The following is an 18,280-nucleotide window of genomic DNA, read 5'->3' as shown; positions in this document are numbered from 1 at the left end:
AGCAGTAGTTAAAGGAGTTTCTGACTTAAACCCTAGTCATTGATCAAAACAACATGATAGCTAACAGAACAGTTTAGTGAAAGCCATACATGCTAATGTCTGACAATATATTTATGATCAGCACTCAGGAATCTACATCAGCCTTCGATTAAATGCTGACATACACACATGCAACCCTCATATCATCTTATAACCTTCGCCCTGGAAAAAAAAAGATGCTGGGGCATTATCGTCAATTCCAAAAGGAAACAAAAAGGCAAACAGAAAGTTAAGAACTAATGAAGAGCAGAACTATTTTATCCAAAATATAATGGTGATGATCACAACACAATACTGTAGCCATGTTCAAAACCAAGGCGGCTATTAACACTGACAATTCAGAATATGCTATTGTAGTCATAGGTTTTTAAAACAAATTAGCCTAAAGTAAGGTTACAACAGAAGCAAATCCATGGGACTTCTCACAAAATGTGATGAATATGCTGTTTCACAATCGGGGGGGCATTTATCCCATTTACAGAATTACATTCAGATAAAGTTATGATGAATGAATTAATCAAATTATAGGTTTTCCATCTTCATTTGAGATATTTTTGCCACATCTTTAAGGAAAGATGTCTGCAATTTTGTCCATTATTCAGACAGAAATCAAGGAATGACATATTTCCTCACCACTGCATATTTAATTTTTAAAGCTGAGGATCCATAGCAAGATGCTATAAAAGATGTACCAGCTGGAGGTAGCTACCTGATATTCAGCAGAGCTTGGGTGATCCAGGAATTTGGCAGAACTGGGTTGGGACAATGGAATTCTGGCATCATTATAAAAGGGGGAATTAAGTATTTGGCAGAATTTGGGGGCACAAAATGTACACTTTGAGCTCATTCCAGTCTCTCATCTTTCTTTCTCATACACAACTGTCATTAATTATAATGCTTACATTTCCTAACTATCAACAGAACACAGCTGAGTACAGTTTGATGGAGACTGTATGCTTAAAGATTAAATCAAATATCTAACTCATTTCATAGAAGTGAATTCAAATTTGGGGGACATGGGACGATGAGGAAACCTTGACATCTGGCAGCTTGTTTTCTTACTGAAGTAAAAAATTGAATTGGTTTTAGTTTAGTTGAAATCTTGCTCTAATTCATCACAATTTGCAAATTTTGAAACATAACAAAAACATATAAGTGGGGGGAGATTGTCTTCATAAATGGATACAACATTGCATTTGTTAAGAAAAATTGTGTAACATGATTACATACATTTTTCTATTTTTGAATTATGTTATGCACTAAATCAGGTTAAATCACAATTTAAAGTTTACTAGGATAAAGCTTCTGAAATATGGCATCCAGACTCGGGTAATTTTAAATTTTTTTATTTCATTTGAAACCTACTTTGTACTTGAGAAGACAGATGGCAGGAAATATATATTTAAGATCTTGAATGCTTAGTTTGAATAATTGTTAGTTTCTTTAGAATGCTTATTTAGGATTGGTTGGTTGAGTTAATCCTTTGTTGCTTCTCAGTTGCAGCTATCCTGCCATTTGCCTTGCTTCTGAATTACTTAGTTATTGCTTCTGCAGCCCTAATTTGCTGCCATCCTATTCTGCCAAGTGCAGCAGCAAAGGTATAATACCAGTAAACAAACAGTCAGGAAGCTGGTACAAGACTTAAGTTAGATCAGTGTAAGTTACCAAGCGTCAATTACTAATGGTTATGCATTGCAGTGTTAAAGAATGTAACAACCGTCAACGAGAAAAGCACTTGAAAATGAAAGGTTATGCTGATAAAATATTGAGGAAAAGCTGCAGATTAAACCAAATATATATGAATATATACCTTGAGAGTGCTGATCCATTGGACTCTGAGGTGGTCCCATTCCAGCATGAGCAGCTCTCATTCCCATTCCTTTCATCTGACCATAGTGCATTTCGTCAGCCATTGCCTTGTCATGCATTGCATCAATAGGCTAAGGAAGAAAATAAGCCACATGAACACACATTTAGCATTTGTTTGATAAATAACTTTTACCATTTAGCAGGATAAATTATTTGATCAGCTATAAAGGAGAAAAAGGGCTTTTGCAATATTTCACCAAGAACAAAACAAAATGGCCTGGAAATAATTTAAATTGAAGTTATAGCTAATCATCGAATGGTACATTTCCAGAAAAACAAGGGTTACTATTGAGCACTATTCACTAATGATGAATATTCCTGAAGAAGCCACGACTGAATGTATAGTTATATTCTGCTCCCATTCCAGAACTGTAATCTCTACTCCTTAAATCACAAAAGAGGCCAAAATGAAATCAATAGAAAAAAAAGCTTGTTTAAAAAAAGGATACAATTAAATTAATGCCTAAAATTGATGACGCAGCTGACTTTCTACCCATGCCCCTTCTTTACAACCCTCAAACAGACACAGACCACCAGAAGGTGTAATGAAGCAACTTCCTAACAGTAGCCAGGAGCACTAGGTTCTCCCTCTTTGTAGGGGTGCTGGTATGTGTCCTGCATCTTTCCAGAATTACAAGATTGAGAATAAACAATCAAGTAGGTCATGAACCAGGTATGAACCTGTCTTTTATCAATGTCAATCACTCCATTCAAATACACTGCTCATTATGATTCATGTGAAAATGGGGAAGGGAATGTCCAAAGCAAAGCACTATAAAAGCTGTAGATATTTTTCAAGGATCACAACAGAGAATACATAAAATTAAAAACTGGCTATTCTGCCCAAATTGACAAGAGTTGGTTTTACAGCCCAAAGAGCTCCACCCATTTGATTTGTTTTATCTCACCTTTATACAAGATCGCTCTATTCGTTTTCTGTTGCGTTCATCATATTTTCTTTCAAAATAACCTACTTAAATAGTTTATGTACACATCATCAAATCCATTTCATTTAATATGAGACTTTAATCCCAGTAAAGGTTCCTGAACACATTCCAAGATTTCTCTGAGTAGAAGTAGGCTGCACTGAAGTGTCAGGGTGTGCAAACTTCAATTCACCCGAGTGCCAGCTTGTACTGACTTTCATCTCCAAGTCAGGAATACAAGTTATATTTCAAGCACATAACTACATTATCATACACAGTTCTGAAAAAGCTTTACCTAAGCACCACACCATGCCAGAAAAAAAACAAGAGCAGATAAATCTCTCATATTTTTAGAAACTTAACAGTACTCCACTCCAGTGGAAAGATCAGGGAGAAAGCACGCACAGAATTTGCTCAACCTTTTTTAACTCTAGTGCCTAAACTTAATTTTGGACTCTGATTGTTTGGGTGCACTTGACACTGACTGGAGAAAGAAAGCATCGAGTAAATCAGTGTTCCCAATGGTAATACACTGATTTCTGTTCCATTTAGAAATGTGTTGATAGCACCACAAGAACCGTGATTCTGCAACACTCCTGTGCAGTTTAAACAATCCTTCCACGAACAGAAGCAACTGAAAAAAACCTTGCTTAGCAAAAATATACTGCACCGTTAAATGCAAGCTTCATAAGTGCAGGGACAAATCATTCGCAGGCATTTGTCACAGTACATATTTAAAAATGACTTTCAGATCAGTATGTTAAGCTATGAAATATTTTTCAAAAATAGTAAATTATTTTGGAAGTTGTAGTCCAGAAACTTTGCCTTAACATCAAATTTGTCACCTTGTCAATTTCCCTAAATTATAGCACTAAATGATATGGTAGGCCAGGAGGTTAATAATTGTATTGAAATACACTGCTGTAGTTGATGACCCCACAGCATCTCCTGGACTCCTAATTGAGAGCCATCAGATCTATTGTGAATCTATCACAATTTGCATGATGGTAGTGTAGCACGGCACTAATGGAGAATATTCTCAACTGTGTGGTGGTCACTCCTATCGTGAACAGGTACATCTTCAACAAGCATTTTTAGAAGAATCAAGTAGGCTTCTCCTTCAGTCTGGTTGTCTGACAACTAGTCAAGCAATCTGTGCCTTTCTGGGTTCGGTCACTACATATTGCAACTGAACCACTCTTGGTAATGAACAATGAAGTCTCCAAAGTATATTACATGTCCTTGCTAACTTCAGTGCTTCTCAGGGTGTTCAAATTAGAGGCTTACTACTTCATCAGCTGAGAGAGGGCTCTAGGTGATAATCAGTTGGAGGACTTAATGTGGAGAGATTTCATGGCCATTCCTATCCAACTGTATCACAACTGCGTAACTGTTCTACTGGTGAAACAGTGCTGGAAAATCTGGAACACTGGTTGAAATGTATTATACTGAGAATGTTAGGTTGTTGCTTGATTAAATCTGTGTGACAGCTCTTCCAGTTTTGACAGAAGTCCCCAGATGTTAGTGATAAGGACTTTGCAGGGTTATTTTGGAATTGGCGCATCTTTCTTGCATCTGATGTCACAGTCCAAGCAAGGATATACGTCTGATATTATTCAACTTTTTATCGTGATTTGATAGACCCAAGTGGCTTGCCTGGCAATTTCAGAGAAGAGCTAAGAGTCAACTACACAGCTGTCATTTTAGAGTCAAATACAAGCCAGACCAAGTAAAGATATATGACATTCCCCATCAGAGCATCAGGAGAACCAGACTGATTCTTATTACAACCTGGTACTTTTAGTCACCATTATGTATATCAGCTTTTATATTTACATTCCCCAGCTGCTGTGGTGTGATTTGAACTGTTGGTGAATCATTACAGAAAGATCATCAACCGAAATTGTTAACTGTTTCACTTCCCACAGATGATGCCAAGTTTGCTGAGTTTCTGCAGCATTTTCTGTTTTTAAGTCCCTGAATCATTAAACCAGGTTGCTGTACAATGAATTCAATAACATAACTGCTACAATTGTTTCATTCATCACAAAAGAAAGTTAACAGGCACCTGTTAGCCAACTACTGTAAATCTGGAGTAAATAACACCTTTAAATTGGTTTACGTTGGCTGAGTTTGAAGAAAATGGTTAATGGAAAGCTTACACTGTCAGTTCGTTTAAATATATAATTGATGTGCTTTAGCCACAAGAAATGCTCCACTTCTGCTCGATTTTAAAAAAAATCACAAGTTTTATAGAAGTTACTATGCTTTATTTGATAAGGAAAACATAAGATTTGATACTAAAATGCTGTTTTTAAAGAACAGCTATTAGTCTCATTGTAAAAGTCCTTCAAAAGGTGACAACTGGTCGAGTGAGGTGTAACTGGATTTTTAAACACTTCGCTAAGTTAATAATTATTGCTAGATAGCCTAGCTAGCCCTGAAAACTAAATTTTACATATGTGGAATGTCAATTTTCTCCACAGCGCTAAAAAAGTCAAACCTAAAGTTATTTTACCAACACACATTTAAGACAATCATAAGTGTAGGCTGAATAATTTCCTTTACTCTCTGTAAAATTTTAACTTAAGTGTAAGATTTGACTTCTTGGTATGCTGTCAGAATACCTTTATGTGATTGTTTGCTTACCTTGCTTGATTGCATCATTGTGGCTGAATGTCTGTAGATCCCTTTGAATTGGCACCAAATTCAAACAGACATCAGAAAAAGGAAAATTTGTGTCACAAAATAGATTAATCTTTGTGCATAGGTTTTTTTAAGGTCAGAAGTAAGTGTTACTGATGGTGATATGTGGGCCAATAACTTGCATTTTTAATCAACATTTGTATTTATGATCCCTACACCTATTTAAACATTTCTTTCTGAAAAGTATGTGGCCTCATTCTTCTATCAACATCTAACACCACTTGATAATTGTGACTACAGCTAATTTGCTAATGACGTGCCATTTTGAAAATTTGTTAGTATCTTCCTGTACCTTGCATTTCCCAAAATTTCGTAATTAAGTGATATCTACAAGTTTTGAAACGTTACATCTTTCTAAGATCCAAAGCATTTATGTAAATGAAGAACAAGAAGCTTTGCACAGCATTCGAGTGTAACAGTCTGGGAAGAATGTCAAAAAGTGAAGCAAGGCAAGAGGAAGCAGCTAATTGGGAGAGCATTTATACCATCTTTATTGCTGATAATTCTGTAAGGTCGTAATTTTGGGTCTATTGTTTGTAAGGAAATGGTGCACAGGCCTGGAGAAGGGCCCTAGAATAGTTAATAATTTTGGTTTTAAAGGAACAAAACAGAAGTTTAATTTGAAGAGATAAGTCACAGCAGCACAGCTTAAAGCTGTGGTGTTCTTCTCCTGCTCTATGTGGAAAGGCAAGCAGAGTTCTAGTGTCCAGGGGCAGAATGTGTGCAGGAAGTGTCTCCAGCTACAGCTCCTGGAAGAGCTAGTACCTTAAGCAATTTGACAGGGTACATACGGAGAGGATGTTTCCTTCGTTGGAGCGTCTAGGACTGGAGGGCACAGTGTCAGAATTGAGGGGTGCCAGAGGAAAGTAGCAACAGCCAATTGCACTACAGTTGGTTCTGTTGCATGGGGAGGAGGAATAAGTTTGGGAAGAATACAGTAATAAGGAATTCAATTATAAGAGGAATAGATAGACATTTCTGTGGCCACAAACAAGACTCCAGGATGCTATGTAGTCTCCTAGATGCTAGGATTGAAAATATCTTGGAGCAGCTTCAGGGCATTCTGAAAGGAGACGGTGAACAGCCTATGGTCATAGCACGCATCAACACCAACACCACAGATGAAAAACAAGGATGAGGACCTAAAAGCAGAATATAGGGAGTTAGGAAGCAAGCTAAAAATAGAAAACGTCAAAAGGTAGTGATCTCAGGATTGTTATCGGTGTCATGCGCTAGTCAGAGTAGAAACAACAGAGCACATCAGTCAAATAAGTGGCTGGAAAGACGATAAAGTCGCAAATCACACGACACCAGGTTATAGTCCAAAAGGTTTATTTGAAATCACAAGCTTTGGGAGTGCTGCTCTTTTGTCAGGTAAAGTCTTTGTCACTTCACCTGAGGAAGGAGCAGCACTCCGAAAGCTTGTGATTTCAAATAAACATTTTGGACTATAACCTGGTGTCGTGTGGCCTCTGACTTTTTCCACCCCAGTCCAACACCGGCACCTCCACATCAGACAGAGATGATGCAAGGGAGGAGGGCTCAGATTCCTGGGATACTGACATCATTCCAGGGAAGTGGGACCAGTAGAAGCTGGACAGGTTACACGTGGGCAGGACCAGAACAGATAGCTTCAGGGAGGTCTTTGCTCATGCAGCTGGGGAGGGTTTAAACTAAAAGGGCAAGGGATTGGAAAGTTATTCAGGGACAGAGGGAAACAAGGGCAAACATAAAAAGAAACGTAAAAAAGTGATGTGCAAAGAATTCAAAGGCAGAAATCAAACTGTGTCACCATGCAAAACAGTGTGAGTAGAAGTAAAATTATTAAAAAGGCAAGCCATAAGATCTTGGGCCTTAATGCACAGCGAATTTGCAATCAAATGGATAAGTTAGTTTTGAAAATTGATGTAAAGGGATATGATAATAATTGGGATTAGAGAGATGTGGCTGTAGGGTGACCAAGGATGGGAACTGAATTTCCAGGAGGGAGGACAAAGAGGGAAAGGAGATGGAGTGGCACTGCTGTGTAAACTGTCCATTACTGCAATAGTGAGGAAGAACAGCAGCTCTGGTTAAGTGGAATCTGTATGGGTTGAACTTAGAAACATTAAAAGAAAGCAATAGCCTTGGTTGTATATAGACCCCCAACAATAACAGTAACTATAGGGGAAGGCATTAAACAGGAAATTAGTAACACAAACAAAGATACAGTTGTAATTATGGGTGACTTTAATCTGCATATAGATTGGGAAAATTAAAAGAGTAACAATACCATAGAGAAGGAATTCCTGAAGTGTGTACGAGATGCTTTTCTGGATCAATACATTGAGTATCCGACTCAAGGCCAGACCACCCTAGACTGGGCACTGTATAATGAGAAAGGAATAATCGGAAATCTAGCTGTGTAAACAATGCTTGGGGAACAATGATCATAATTGATAGAATTCTTCATTAAGATGCAGAATGATGTAGTTGATTCTAAGGCTAGGGTCTTGAATCTAAATAAAGGAAATTATGATGGTATGAGGCGGGAGCTGGCTATGATATACTGAGGAACATTACTCAAAAGGAATGATGATGGCTAGACAATGGCAGACATTTAAAGAATGTATAGAAGTACAATACAATTGATCATTCCTGCCTGGCACAAAATTAAAACAGGAAAGGTGACCTGATCATGGCTAATGAGGGAAGTTAGAGATAATATTAGATCCAAGAAAAGGGTGTACAAATTGCAAGAGAGAGCAGAACTGAGGATTGGGAGCAGTTTAGGTTTCAGCAAAGTAAGACAAAGGGATTGGTTAAGAGGGAGAGAAAATGGAGTGCAAGAGTAAACTTGTGGGGAACAGAACTGTAGAAACTTTTATAACCAGTTTGAATGTGAAGAAAAAATTAATGAAGACAAATTTAGGTCCCTGAATGTCAGACATAGGGGAATTGTAGTGGGAACAAAGAGGTGGCAGACCAATTAATGTGTATTTTGGTTTCGTCTTCACAAATGGGGAACACAAATAAGATCCAAAAAAATGTTGAAGAACACAGGGTCTAGTGACAGGGAGGAACTAAAGAAACTTAATATTAGCAGGGAAATGGGGGTGAAATTGATGGGATAAGAGGTTGGTAAATTCCCAGGACCTGACAATCTAAATCCCAGAGTACTTAAGGAAGTGGCCCTAGAAATAGTGAGTACTATGGGCGTCATCCTTCAAGATACTACATACTCAGAAATAGTTCCTATGAATTTGAGGGGAGCAAATAAAACGCCACTATTTAATATGGAGGTAGAGAAAACAGGAAATTATAATCTGGACATCAGTAGGATGGAAAATGCTCAAGTCCATTATAAAAGATTTAACAGCAGAGAACTTGGAAAACAGTGACAGGGTCAGACAGTCAACATGGATTAATGAAAAGGAAACCAAGAAGTCAAGTTGATAAAAAGGGAGCCAGTGGAATTCTTTTACCTTTTAAGAAGGCTTTTGACAAGGTCCGTTTAAGAGATTAGCATGTAAAATTAAAGTGCATGGGATTGGGGACAAAAAACAGGCTGGCAGACAGGAAACCAAGGGCAGGAATAAACATGCCATTTTCCAAGTAGTAGCCGGTGATCTGGAGTACCACATGGATCAGAGCTTGAACCCTAGCTAACCGAAATATATTACTGATTTAGATCAGGAAACTAAATGTGATATCTCCAAGTTTGCAGATAACATAACTAGGTGGGAAGGTGAACAGTGAGGATGATGCAGAGATGTTTCACTGATTTGGACAATTTGAGTCAGTGGGAAAATGCAAGGCAGATGAAGTATACTGGGAATAAATGTGTGGTTATCCACTTTGGTAGCATCATCAAGAAGGTAGAATATTATCTGAATAGCAAAAGATTGTGAAAAGCAAGGATGCATTGAGGTATGGGAGTCCTTATACACCATTTGCTGAAAGTAAGCACGTGGGTGCAGCAAGTAGTGAAGAAGACAAATAGCATGTTGGCCTACATAGCAAGAGGATTGGAGTGTAGCAGCAGGGATGTCATGCTGCAAATATACATGGCCTTGGTGAAACCACACCTACAGTATTATGTGCAGTACAACCTCCTTAGCTAAGGGTGATGCTCTGGCTACAGAAGGAGTACAACAAAGATTTACAAGACTGATTCTTGGGATGGCGGGACTGACATATAAAGAGAGACTGGATCAGTTAGGAGTATATCCATGGAGTTTAGAAGAATGGGGCAGGAAGGGAAGAAAAATCTCCTATAAAACTATAAAATTCTAACAGGACTAGACAGGCTAAATGCAGGATGGATGTTCCTGATGACCAGGGAGTCCAAAACCTGGGGTAATAATTTAAGGCCAAAATGAAGGGAAATTTCTTCATCCAAAAAGTGATGAACTTGTAGAATCCTCTTCCAGAGGAAGCAATTGAAGCCAGAACATTCAATGTTTTCAAAAAGGAATTGGATGTAGTTCTTAGGCCTAAAGGGGTTATGGATATGGGGAGAGTGTAGGAACAGGTTACTGATCTGGATTATCTGCCACAATCATAATGAATGGTAGAGCCAGCTTGATGGGCCGAATAGGCTACTCCTGCTCTTATTTTCCATGTTTCCACATTTCCAACTTTAAATTACTTAATACTAGAAGAAGAAAGTAGAAAATATATAATGTCCACCATGTTAATTTCCGTGGCAAATACCAAGGATAAATAGTTATTTAATACCTTTGCACTGCACTGTCCTTATCTGTGTTTATTATGTCTATCCCTTAAGTTGTCCTTTGTTTGTAATTCAAGTGTCAGCATTTGTTAAGAATGCAATCACGTTAAGTGCTTTAATCGTTATTAAACAATTTCTGTTTGAAGTTCCTTGATTTTGATTGTTTAGTTGATTTCAGATGATTTCAGAGCCCAACCTTGTAAAAAACTCCAGGGCCATACATGAAATAATTTTTTTTAAACTTGAAGTGTACTTACTGTACAAAATATCTGTAAACTTTATATGGTACACCCAGATAGTTAACACTAAACCTAAAAAAGATCACAAATGAACACAAATACAGAAATTTGCAAATAAGAAAGAGAATTTTGGAAATACAAAAAGGTTGGACAAAATCAAAAGAGAAAATCTAGGTTTAAACAATGGGTGTAGTCCTTCATCAGAATTGCTTTGCTTTAAAATACCACTTATGCTACGTGCTTTAATACATATTTCATAGGTAATATTTTTAAGTTTATTCAGACATTGTTACCTTGTGCATCTGATGCATGCTATCTTGCTGGTACTCACTCGGACCCTGGGGTGCTATTGAATGGGTTACATTTGACGGTCCTGGACTTGGGCCCATCATACTATGTACTGAACCTGGTGATGGTCCTGGTCCTGGGCTTGGGCCAAGAATAGGTCCAGGGGATGGGCCTGGGCCAGGAGAAGGTCCAGGGTGGGGCATCCCACCAGAGGGATCCGTAGGAGTCGACATCTATGCCAGTTTTGCTTGTTATCTTGAAGAAATTCTATTAGAAAGAACAAACATTTGAACATAAATTTACTCTGAAAAGATTATTTTACTTAGCAGTGTCTTCTGCTCAATAACTCAATGGTTTGAAAAGCACACAGTAATATTTTCAAATAAGTCCTTCCATCACACATTCCCAATTAATAAAAGGAAAATGCTCACACATTTGCATGCAAAAGAACTAGTTGTTAGCAAAACAATTCATGATTCTGTGTCCCCAGACCTGGTGCAAAATAACAACCATCACGTAAATCGCTGGCTTAGTCACAAAAAATCTTAATGTGAAAAATAGATGGCGACAAAAGCAATGTTACACCTGCCATTTTACGCCAATGCTATCAGATTACATTTGCCTAATGTGTCCATTTTCTTACATGGTGTAATATTCAACGGTGACTTGTTTTTTTCCCCCCTTATGTTAAGATGTTATTTTTAGTCATTGAGATTTCCATAAATTCACACACAACCTAGAGAATAGAAGACAGCACAGCAGTTTACATACATTATACAATTATGCATACCAACATCTGTGCTTTCATGCTAGACTACCCACAATTTCAGATCTCTGAAAAGCAAAATACTATATGCATAAGATATCTGGGCTGTCATTTTAGAAGCTGTTTTTACTATGGAATGCTCTGAAGCAAATCTAGAAAATATCTTTAGACATAGTATTCACAAATGTTGCCAGAACCCCAAGGCCTTCACTTATTGATGCTATCCCAAACATTTTATTATTTGTAAATTTGATTAACTGCTCCACAGAAACAGACCAAAAATAAAAGGATTCAGCACAATAACAACGAGGAACGATGCAGATTTTAACATTCTTTGGAGTGCAAGAGTATGTAATTTTATCTACAATATGAATATGAAACCAAAAAAATCCTTATTACAACAGACTGACAACTGGATTGTTTTGAGAAGGCTGCATCACTGCTGACGGGTTTCAGTCTGCAAAGTTACTAAGAGAGACAGAAAAGAGAGGGAAACAAGGGCAAAAACAAATGAAAGGAGAAAAATGATGCACGGAGAATTCAAGGGCAAGAATCAAACAGTGCCACAGTGCAAAATGGTGCGAACATAACTAAGAACATTAAAAAGACAAGCCTCAAGACGTTATGCCTTAATATGTGCAGCATTTGCAAACAGTCTGCAGATAACAGTTAATAAACATCACTTATTTGGTAAAATCTCAGTTGAAAAGGTGAACAGAGAGAATGATTTCTGCAAGTATTTGGTGATTTTTATTCAGTTATTTTATTTCAGGTGTGAAACTAGGAACAGTCAATCAGCAAATGTTAATTTGTTTGGTCTTCTGGTTGAATTCCTAATTATCATAAAAGTGAGGTAGGGTGGGAAAGACAGACAAAAAGAACAGCAATTTAATTTCACATCCAAAGTCTAAGATGAGAATGAAAAATTCCTTTCACTTAAGTAAAGATTAATAAAAATAGCCTAGAAATAAAGTAACTTTGATAAACATGAAGTGACAAATAAGCAATCAGACAAGGTGTTGGTGAAAGGTTATACCATTGATAGTTGATTAGTGTGCAAGGTTTAGGAACATCTATAAACTGTAGAAGATCAAACTAGAACCCATCACCACAAATTTATTCGCTGATGTCACAAAATATCAAGTTTAGAAAAGGTACAATTTAATATTTGTATGTTTTTACTGATCAGCCATTAATGTCATTCCTCTTAACAAAAAAATACTTTACTCTTCCGAAGAAAATCAAACAGAATATAAGCAACTAAATCTTACTCATATCAGTTGTAAAGAAAACAGGTAAAACAAATTGTTTGGATTTCTTTGTTTACTCTGGAGGGAGCTACAATGACAGAATAGTAACTTCCTGCAGTGTAAGAAATTGAGGTGCCAGTTTAATTTTCTCCCTCAGGGTTCCCTAACCCTTATCCCTGCACCACCAGCTGTTACAGAAAAAAACTGCGCACTTTCAGTACTTGGCATGTTTGAGCGACAGTCACTGATGTGCCTCAAATCCAAAGCCACAACTGTTTAAACCAACTGTTTTAGCTTCCTTCATTAGGATAATACAAGCAAGATAGATTCAGAATATCAGAATTCATCAAGGATTAACCAAAGAAAATGCCTCCCATCAAATTTTGCGAAATGAAGGCAGACATAGACTCAAACTCCCATCTTATTTTATACTTTGGGAAAATAATCAGAAATTGTATTTCTACAGGGTCTTCCAAATCCTAAAATAATTCCAAGTGTTTTACAGCCAGTGAATTACACTGAAGTCTAATCACAGCTGTCTCACTGGATACAAATTAGTGGTTTGTTCCAAAGTCTGACAAACTGAAAGGAATGATAAATTAATTTGCTTTGGCCAAGACACTAGACAGCCCATTTGCCATAAATATTACCGCTTGCGTCTATGAAAAAGGTAAACAGGGAATTAGCTTAACCGCTCACCAAAAAATACTCAACTCTGTATTTCCGAAGTACAAAGCCCTAAAACAGCAAACTAGATTATTTTCTCAGATCCTAAATTCTTGAACCCGTGATCATCTGATTCAAACAAATTAACTCCTTGAACGTGAACCGTCATCCTCCTATTTTCTTCCCTTGACGGCCTTATCTTTCCCTCCATCTAGAATTTTATTTACCTTCAACAGCCCAATGAGAACTCTGAAATTCTTTTGACTCTGATCCCTCTCCGTGTTTCACTGTTATCAGCTACACATGTAGCTGTCTAGTCCACTCTTTGGAATTCCCTTGCTCAGCCCTGCTGTCCTAAATTCATCTGTTATTAAGACAATCTTTAAACTCCCCGTGATTCTGACAGATAGGATTTGCATTTGGAGAGCAAGGACTGATTAGCGATAGCCAGCATGGTTTTGTGCAAGAGAAATTATATCTCTCAAACCCTTTTTTTGAGGAAGTAACCAAAAAGATTGAAGGAGGCAGAGACGTAGATATTGTTTATGTGAACTTTTGTTATTTGTTACGTTTGTTATTTATATAAGTGATTTGGATGAGAATATAGGGACCATGGTAAGTAGGTTTGCAGATGACAACAAAATTGGTGGTATAGTGAATGGTGAAGAAGGTTATCTAAGATTATAAAGAGATCTTGATCAATTGGGTCATTGGGCTGAGGAGTGGCAGATGGAGTTTAATTTAGATAAATGCCATGTATTGCATTTTGGTAAAACAAACAAGGGCAGGACTTATACAATTAATAGTAGGGTCTTGGGTCATGCTGTAGAACAGCTTTGCCTCGGGGCTCAGGTCCATAATTCTTTGAAATTTGTATCACAGGTAGACAGGGTGGTGAATAAGGCATTTAGTGCGCTGGCCTTAATTGCTCAGACCACTGAGTATTGGAGTTGGGACATCATGTTGAGATTGTACAGGAAGTTGGTAAAGCCTCTTCTGGAGTACTGTCTGCAGTTCTGGTCGCCCTGCTATAGAAAGGATAATTTTAAACTGAAGAGGGTTCAGAAAAGATTTGCTGCCGGGAGTGGAGGGTTTGAATTATAAGAATAGGCTGGACATTTTTCACTTCAGCATAGGAGGTTGAGGGGTGACCTTATTGAGATTTATAAAATCATTGAGGGCACAGACAAATGAATAGTAAGGGCCTTTTCCCTACAGTGGAGAAGTTCAAAACGAGGGGGCATATTTTTTAATGGTAAGAGGAGATAAAGCTTTTAAAAAGGACATGGGGGCAACTTTTTTCTGAAAAACAGAGTTAGTGTTTGGAATTAACTGCCAAAGGACACGGAAAAGATATTTGGATAAATACATGAATATGAAAGGTTTGGAGGGATATGAGCCAAACACAAGCAAGTGGGGCTATTTTAGTTTGGGAACATGGTCAGTGTGGATTAGTTGGACTGAAGGGTCTGTTTCTGTGCTGTATGACCAAAAAGCCAAAATTAATACTTAAAAGGAAAACAGTAAATAGGAACAAAGAAAACAGGTGGAGTCGGCTATTGTGCCCTTCAAGCCTTCTCCACCATACAACACGATCAAGGCTGATCATCCAACTCAGTATTCTGTTCCGACTTTCATCCCATATCCTTTGATTCTCTTAGCCCTAAGAACCATATCCTCCAAATTTTTGAAATATTCAATGTTTTGGCCTCAACCACTTTCTGTGGCAGAGAATTCTACTCTCTTTGTTTAACTATACTAACTAGCAGCTCTAACAAGTATTTTGGTAGCAATTTTCTCTTTACTAGGTTAATACCTGAAGTGAGCAGACTGTCCTAATGCAGAAAGATTGGACTGGCTGGGCTAGCTTTCAGTAATATTCTTCTCAACTGAGGGGAGATTTGACTCAAATTTTCCTGAATGGTCTTGACAAGGTCAATGTGGAAAGAATATTTACTCTTGTGAGTGAATCCAAAAGTAAGGGACACTCTTTTAAAATTAATACATTCATTTAGGATGGGGATGTGAGGGGAATTTTTTTTCCTCTCAGATGATTGTTTAACTCTGCCTCAAAGTGATGCCGGTGGGGTCATTGAATATTTTTGAGAGAGAGGTGGATAGATTCTTGCTGTGCAAGGGAATTAAAGGCTTTTAGGATGGATGGGAATGTGGAATTTGAAACACGAATGGCAGAGCAAGGACTGAACTGTCTACTTCTGCTCATAATTCATAAACTAAATATTACACTATTGTGATCAGTATCATTGCAGAATAAATCAACAAGAATTTATATTTATATAACAGTTTTATTAAAAGTTTCACAAAGGCAGGAGTGCAAAAGTAGGCACGAGTAGCAGAAGAAGCCAGAAATTTGACTGTAAATGTACATTTTTAAGAGGTCTTATGTAAAATAAAGGAAAGGCTAAAAGAGCAAATGAGAGGGTAGGACCAACAGAGCAAATGATTTTTTGTAACAATAGGTAAAAAATAGACAATGAAATTAACCAAAGACAAGGACAAGCATTTAATAATCGAGGCACAGAAACCTGAGCTAACGTTGGTCAGCAAGCCTCAATGACAAACAAGCAAGATAAGATAAATGCAGAGATTTTGGTAATTTTGACTTTACAAAGCATGCTGGTTAGGAGACCAGTAAGAACAGTGGAGTAGTAATTAACGTTGAAGCTGACAAAAGGCGTGTAAGAGGGCATTAGCAACAGTGTAAGAGAACACTGTATATGATAGAACTGACATGGAGTTGAACAGAAAGCAGGGACACTCTGACTCAACACGAGATAATGGCCAAAAGTCAGTGGGGAGGAGGGTGTCTTTATTCTTTTCCTCTATTAATTTGGAAGAAAGTGAAGACTCTCCCATACTACACACTGGAGATGCAAACTAACACAGGTGACAGAGGAGTTTGTAAAAGTTGGTGGGAGGGTGAAGTTGGGGATCACACATCATGTGGAAGCTGAATACTTTGCTATTGATAATGTCATCAAGACTCTGCATACAAATAAAGAAAAGTGGAGGATCAAGGATCGGTCCTAGAAACACTTTAGGGGTAAACATACAAAGGTGGAAAGAGAAGCCATTAATCTTCTAAGTATATCAAATCAGCAAGAGTAGAAACAAGGTGCAGAGCTGGATGAACACAGCAGGCCAAGCCGCATCAGAGGAGCAGGAAAGCTCTAGAAACAAGATCTTTTTTAATTCATTTGCGGCTGACCAGCATTTATTGACTGTCCCTCTTTGCCCATGAGAAGATGACACTGAGCTGCCTTCTGGAACTGCTGCAAGCCAGCTACTGTGGGTTGACCCACAAAGTCCTTAGGGAGGGAATGCCACGATTCTGACCCAACGACAGTGAAAGAACAGCAATATACTTCCAAGCCAGGATGGTGAGTGGCTGGGAAGGAAACTTGAAGGGGGTGATGTTCTCATGTATCTGCTGCCTTTGTCCTACTAGAATGAAGTGGTTGAGAGTTTGGAAGGTGCGATCTGAGTGGTGGTGATGGAATGCCAATCAATGGGCTGCTTTGCCCTAGATGGTGTCAAGTTTCTCGAGTGTTGTTGGAGTGTGAACAGTTCAAAGAGCTAAGTGCTGGAGGAAAAGCATTGGCACTCAACAAAGAGTCTGTATAATACCAAAGGCATTTAGCATAAGAGAAGAAAGCGAGGTTTTACACCTGCTGTTATTGCTAGTATAAAATGATTAGCGTAGATTATATAAATGTGTTTGCCAATAGATATAATAGCTTTCCAGGTGTCCTCAGCAAAGAATGGTGAGAAAGACATGGTGCAGGCCTTCACTTGCCTGAGCACAATGCTGCAAAACCAGAGTTAGAATATGCTACAGTTTTACTTTAAAGTCAAGGCTAAAAATCACTGAAACAACTGTCCAAGTAACAAAAAAAGATAAGCTTTTAGAAAAAGGCTTCTTGACTGGGGCAAACAGTCTCCCAACCCCACTTTCAGTTCTTCTCACAGTCGCAGAGTCATTGAGGTCTGAAGTACAGAAACAGATCATTTGACTTATCCAGTTTCATTTGGTCAAAAACAACACCTGACAATTCTAGATAACAAGGTCACTTCTGAAGAAGGGTCTCGACCCGAAACGTCAGCTTTCCTGCTCCTCTGATGCTGCTTGGCCTGCTGTGTTCATCCAGCTCTACACCTTGTTACTTCAGATTCTCCAGCATCTGCAGTTCCTACTATCTCCACTACACCTGACAATTCTCACCTCATTTTACAGTATTTAGCCTATAGTCTTCTATACTTCAGCATTGCAAGTGCACCGCTAAATATTTCTTAAGTGATATCAGGATTTCTGCTTCTAATAACCTTTTGGTCAATGAGTTCCAGAGTCCTACCACTCTCTGGGTGATTTTTCTTTCCTCGCAGTCCCTCTAAACCTCCAGCCCCTGATCTTAAATCTATGCCCATTGGTCATCGATCTCCCCATCAAGCAAAAATGTTTCTTCCCTTCTACCCTGTCTGTCCCCTTCATAATTTCATAAATCTCAAACATGTCCTTCCCCAGTCTCCTCTGCTCCAAGGAAAACCACCCCAGTCTGTCCAATATTTTTCATAACCAAAACTCCCAGTCCAGGCAAAGTTCTAGTAAATCTCCTCTGCATCCTTTCCATTGCAATCACATTCATTCTATAAACATGGAATTCAGAACTGCACACAATACTTCTAGCTGTGCCCTAACCAATGTTTTATACAGTTACCACAGGATCACGACAATTTTCAAGCTTCAAAACAGGTTCATAGTGTCACAAAGTTTGGAAGCACTGCTCTACACACTTTAC

General features: G+C 38.1%; 1 protein-coding gene across 4 annotated transcripts in view; it reads right to left on the bottom strand.

The window, feature by feature from the left end:
* The window catches only part of smarca2 (SWI/SNF related, matrix associated, actin dependent regulator of chromatin, subfamily a, member 2), a 107,781-nt gene extending 96,737 nt beyond the window's left edge, over positions 1 to 11,044 (bottom strand). For all 4 annotated transcript variants that reach the window (XM_048594541.1, XM_048594552.1, XM_048594548.1 and 1 more), the window contains exons 1-2: positions 10,787 to 11,044; positions 1,850 to 1,979 (exon numbers count right to left, since the gene is read on the bottom strand). In XM_048594541.1, the coding sequence (XP_048450498.1) occupies positions 1,850 to 1,979; positions 10,787 to 11,014 (358 nt within the window). In that variant the 5' untranslated portion in view covers positions 11,015 to 11,044. The remainder of the gene's footprint in view (positions 1 to 1,849; positions 1,980 to 10,786) is intronic.
* Between the last annotated feature and the right edge of the window lie 7,236 nt (positions 11,045 to 18,280).

Source organism: Rhincodon typus, chromosome 3 (genome assembly GCF_021869965.1).
Source record: "Rhincodon typus isolate 14 chromosome 3, sRhiTyp1.1, whole genome shotgun sequence".
Taxonomy (NCBI): domain Eukaryota; kingdom Metazoa; phylum Chordata; class Chondrichthyes; order Orectolobiformes; family Rhincodontidae; genus Rhincodon; species Rhincodon typus.
Note: the sequence above shows the minus strand (reverse complement) of the source record. Positions and strands in the feature narration are given on the sequence as shown.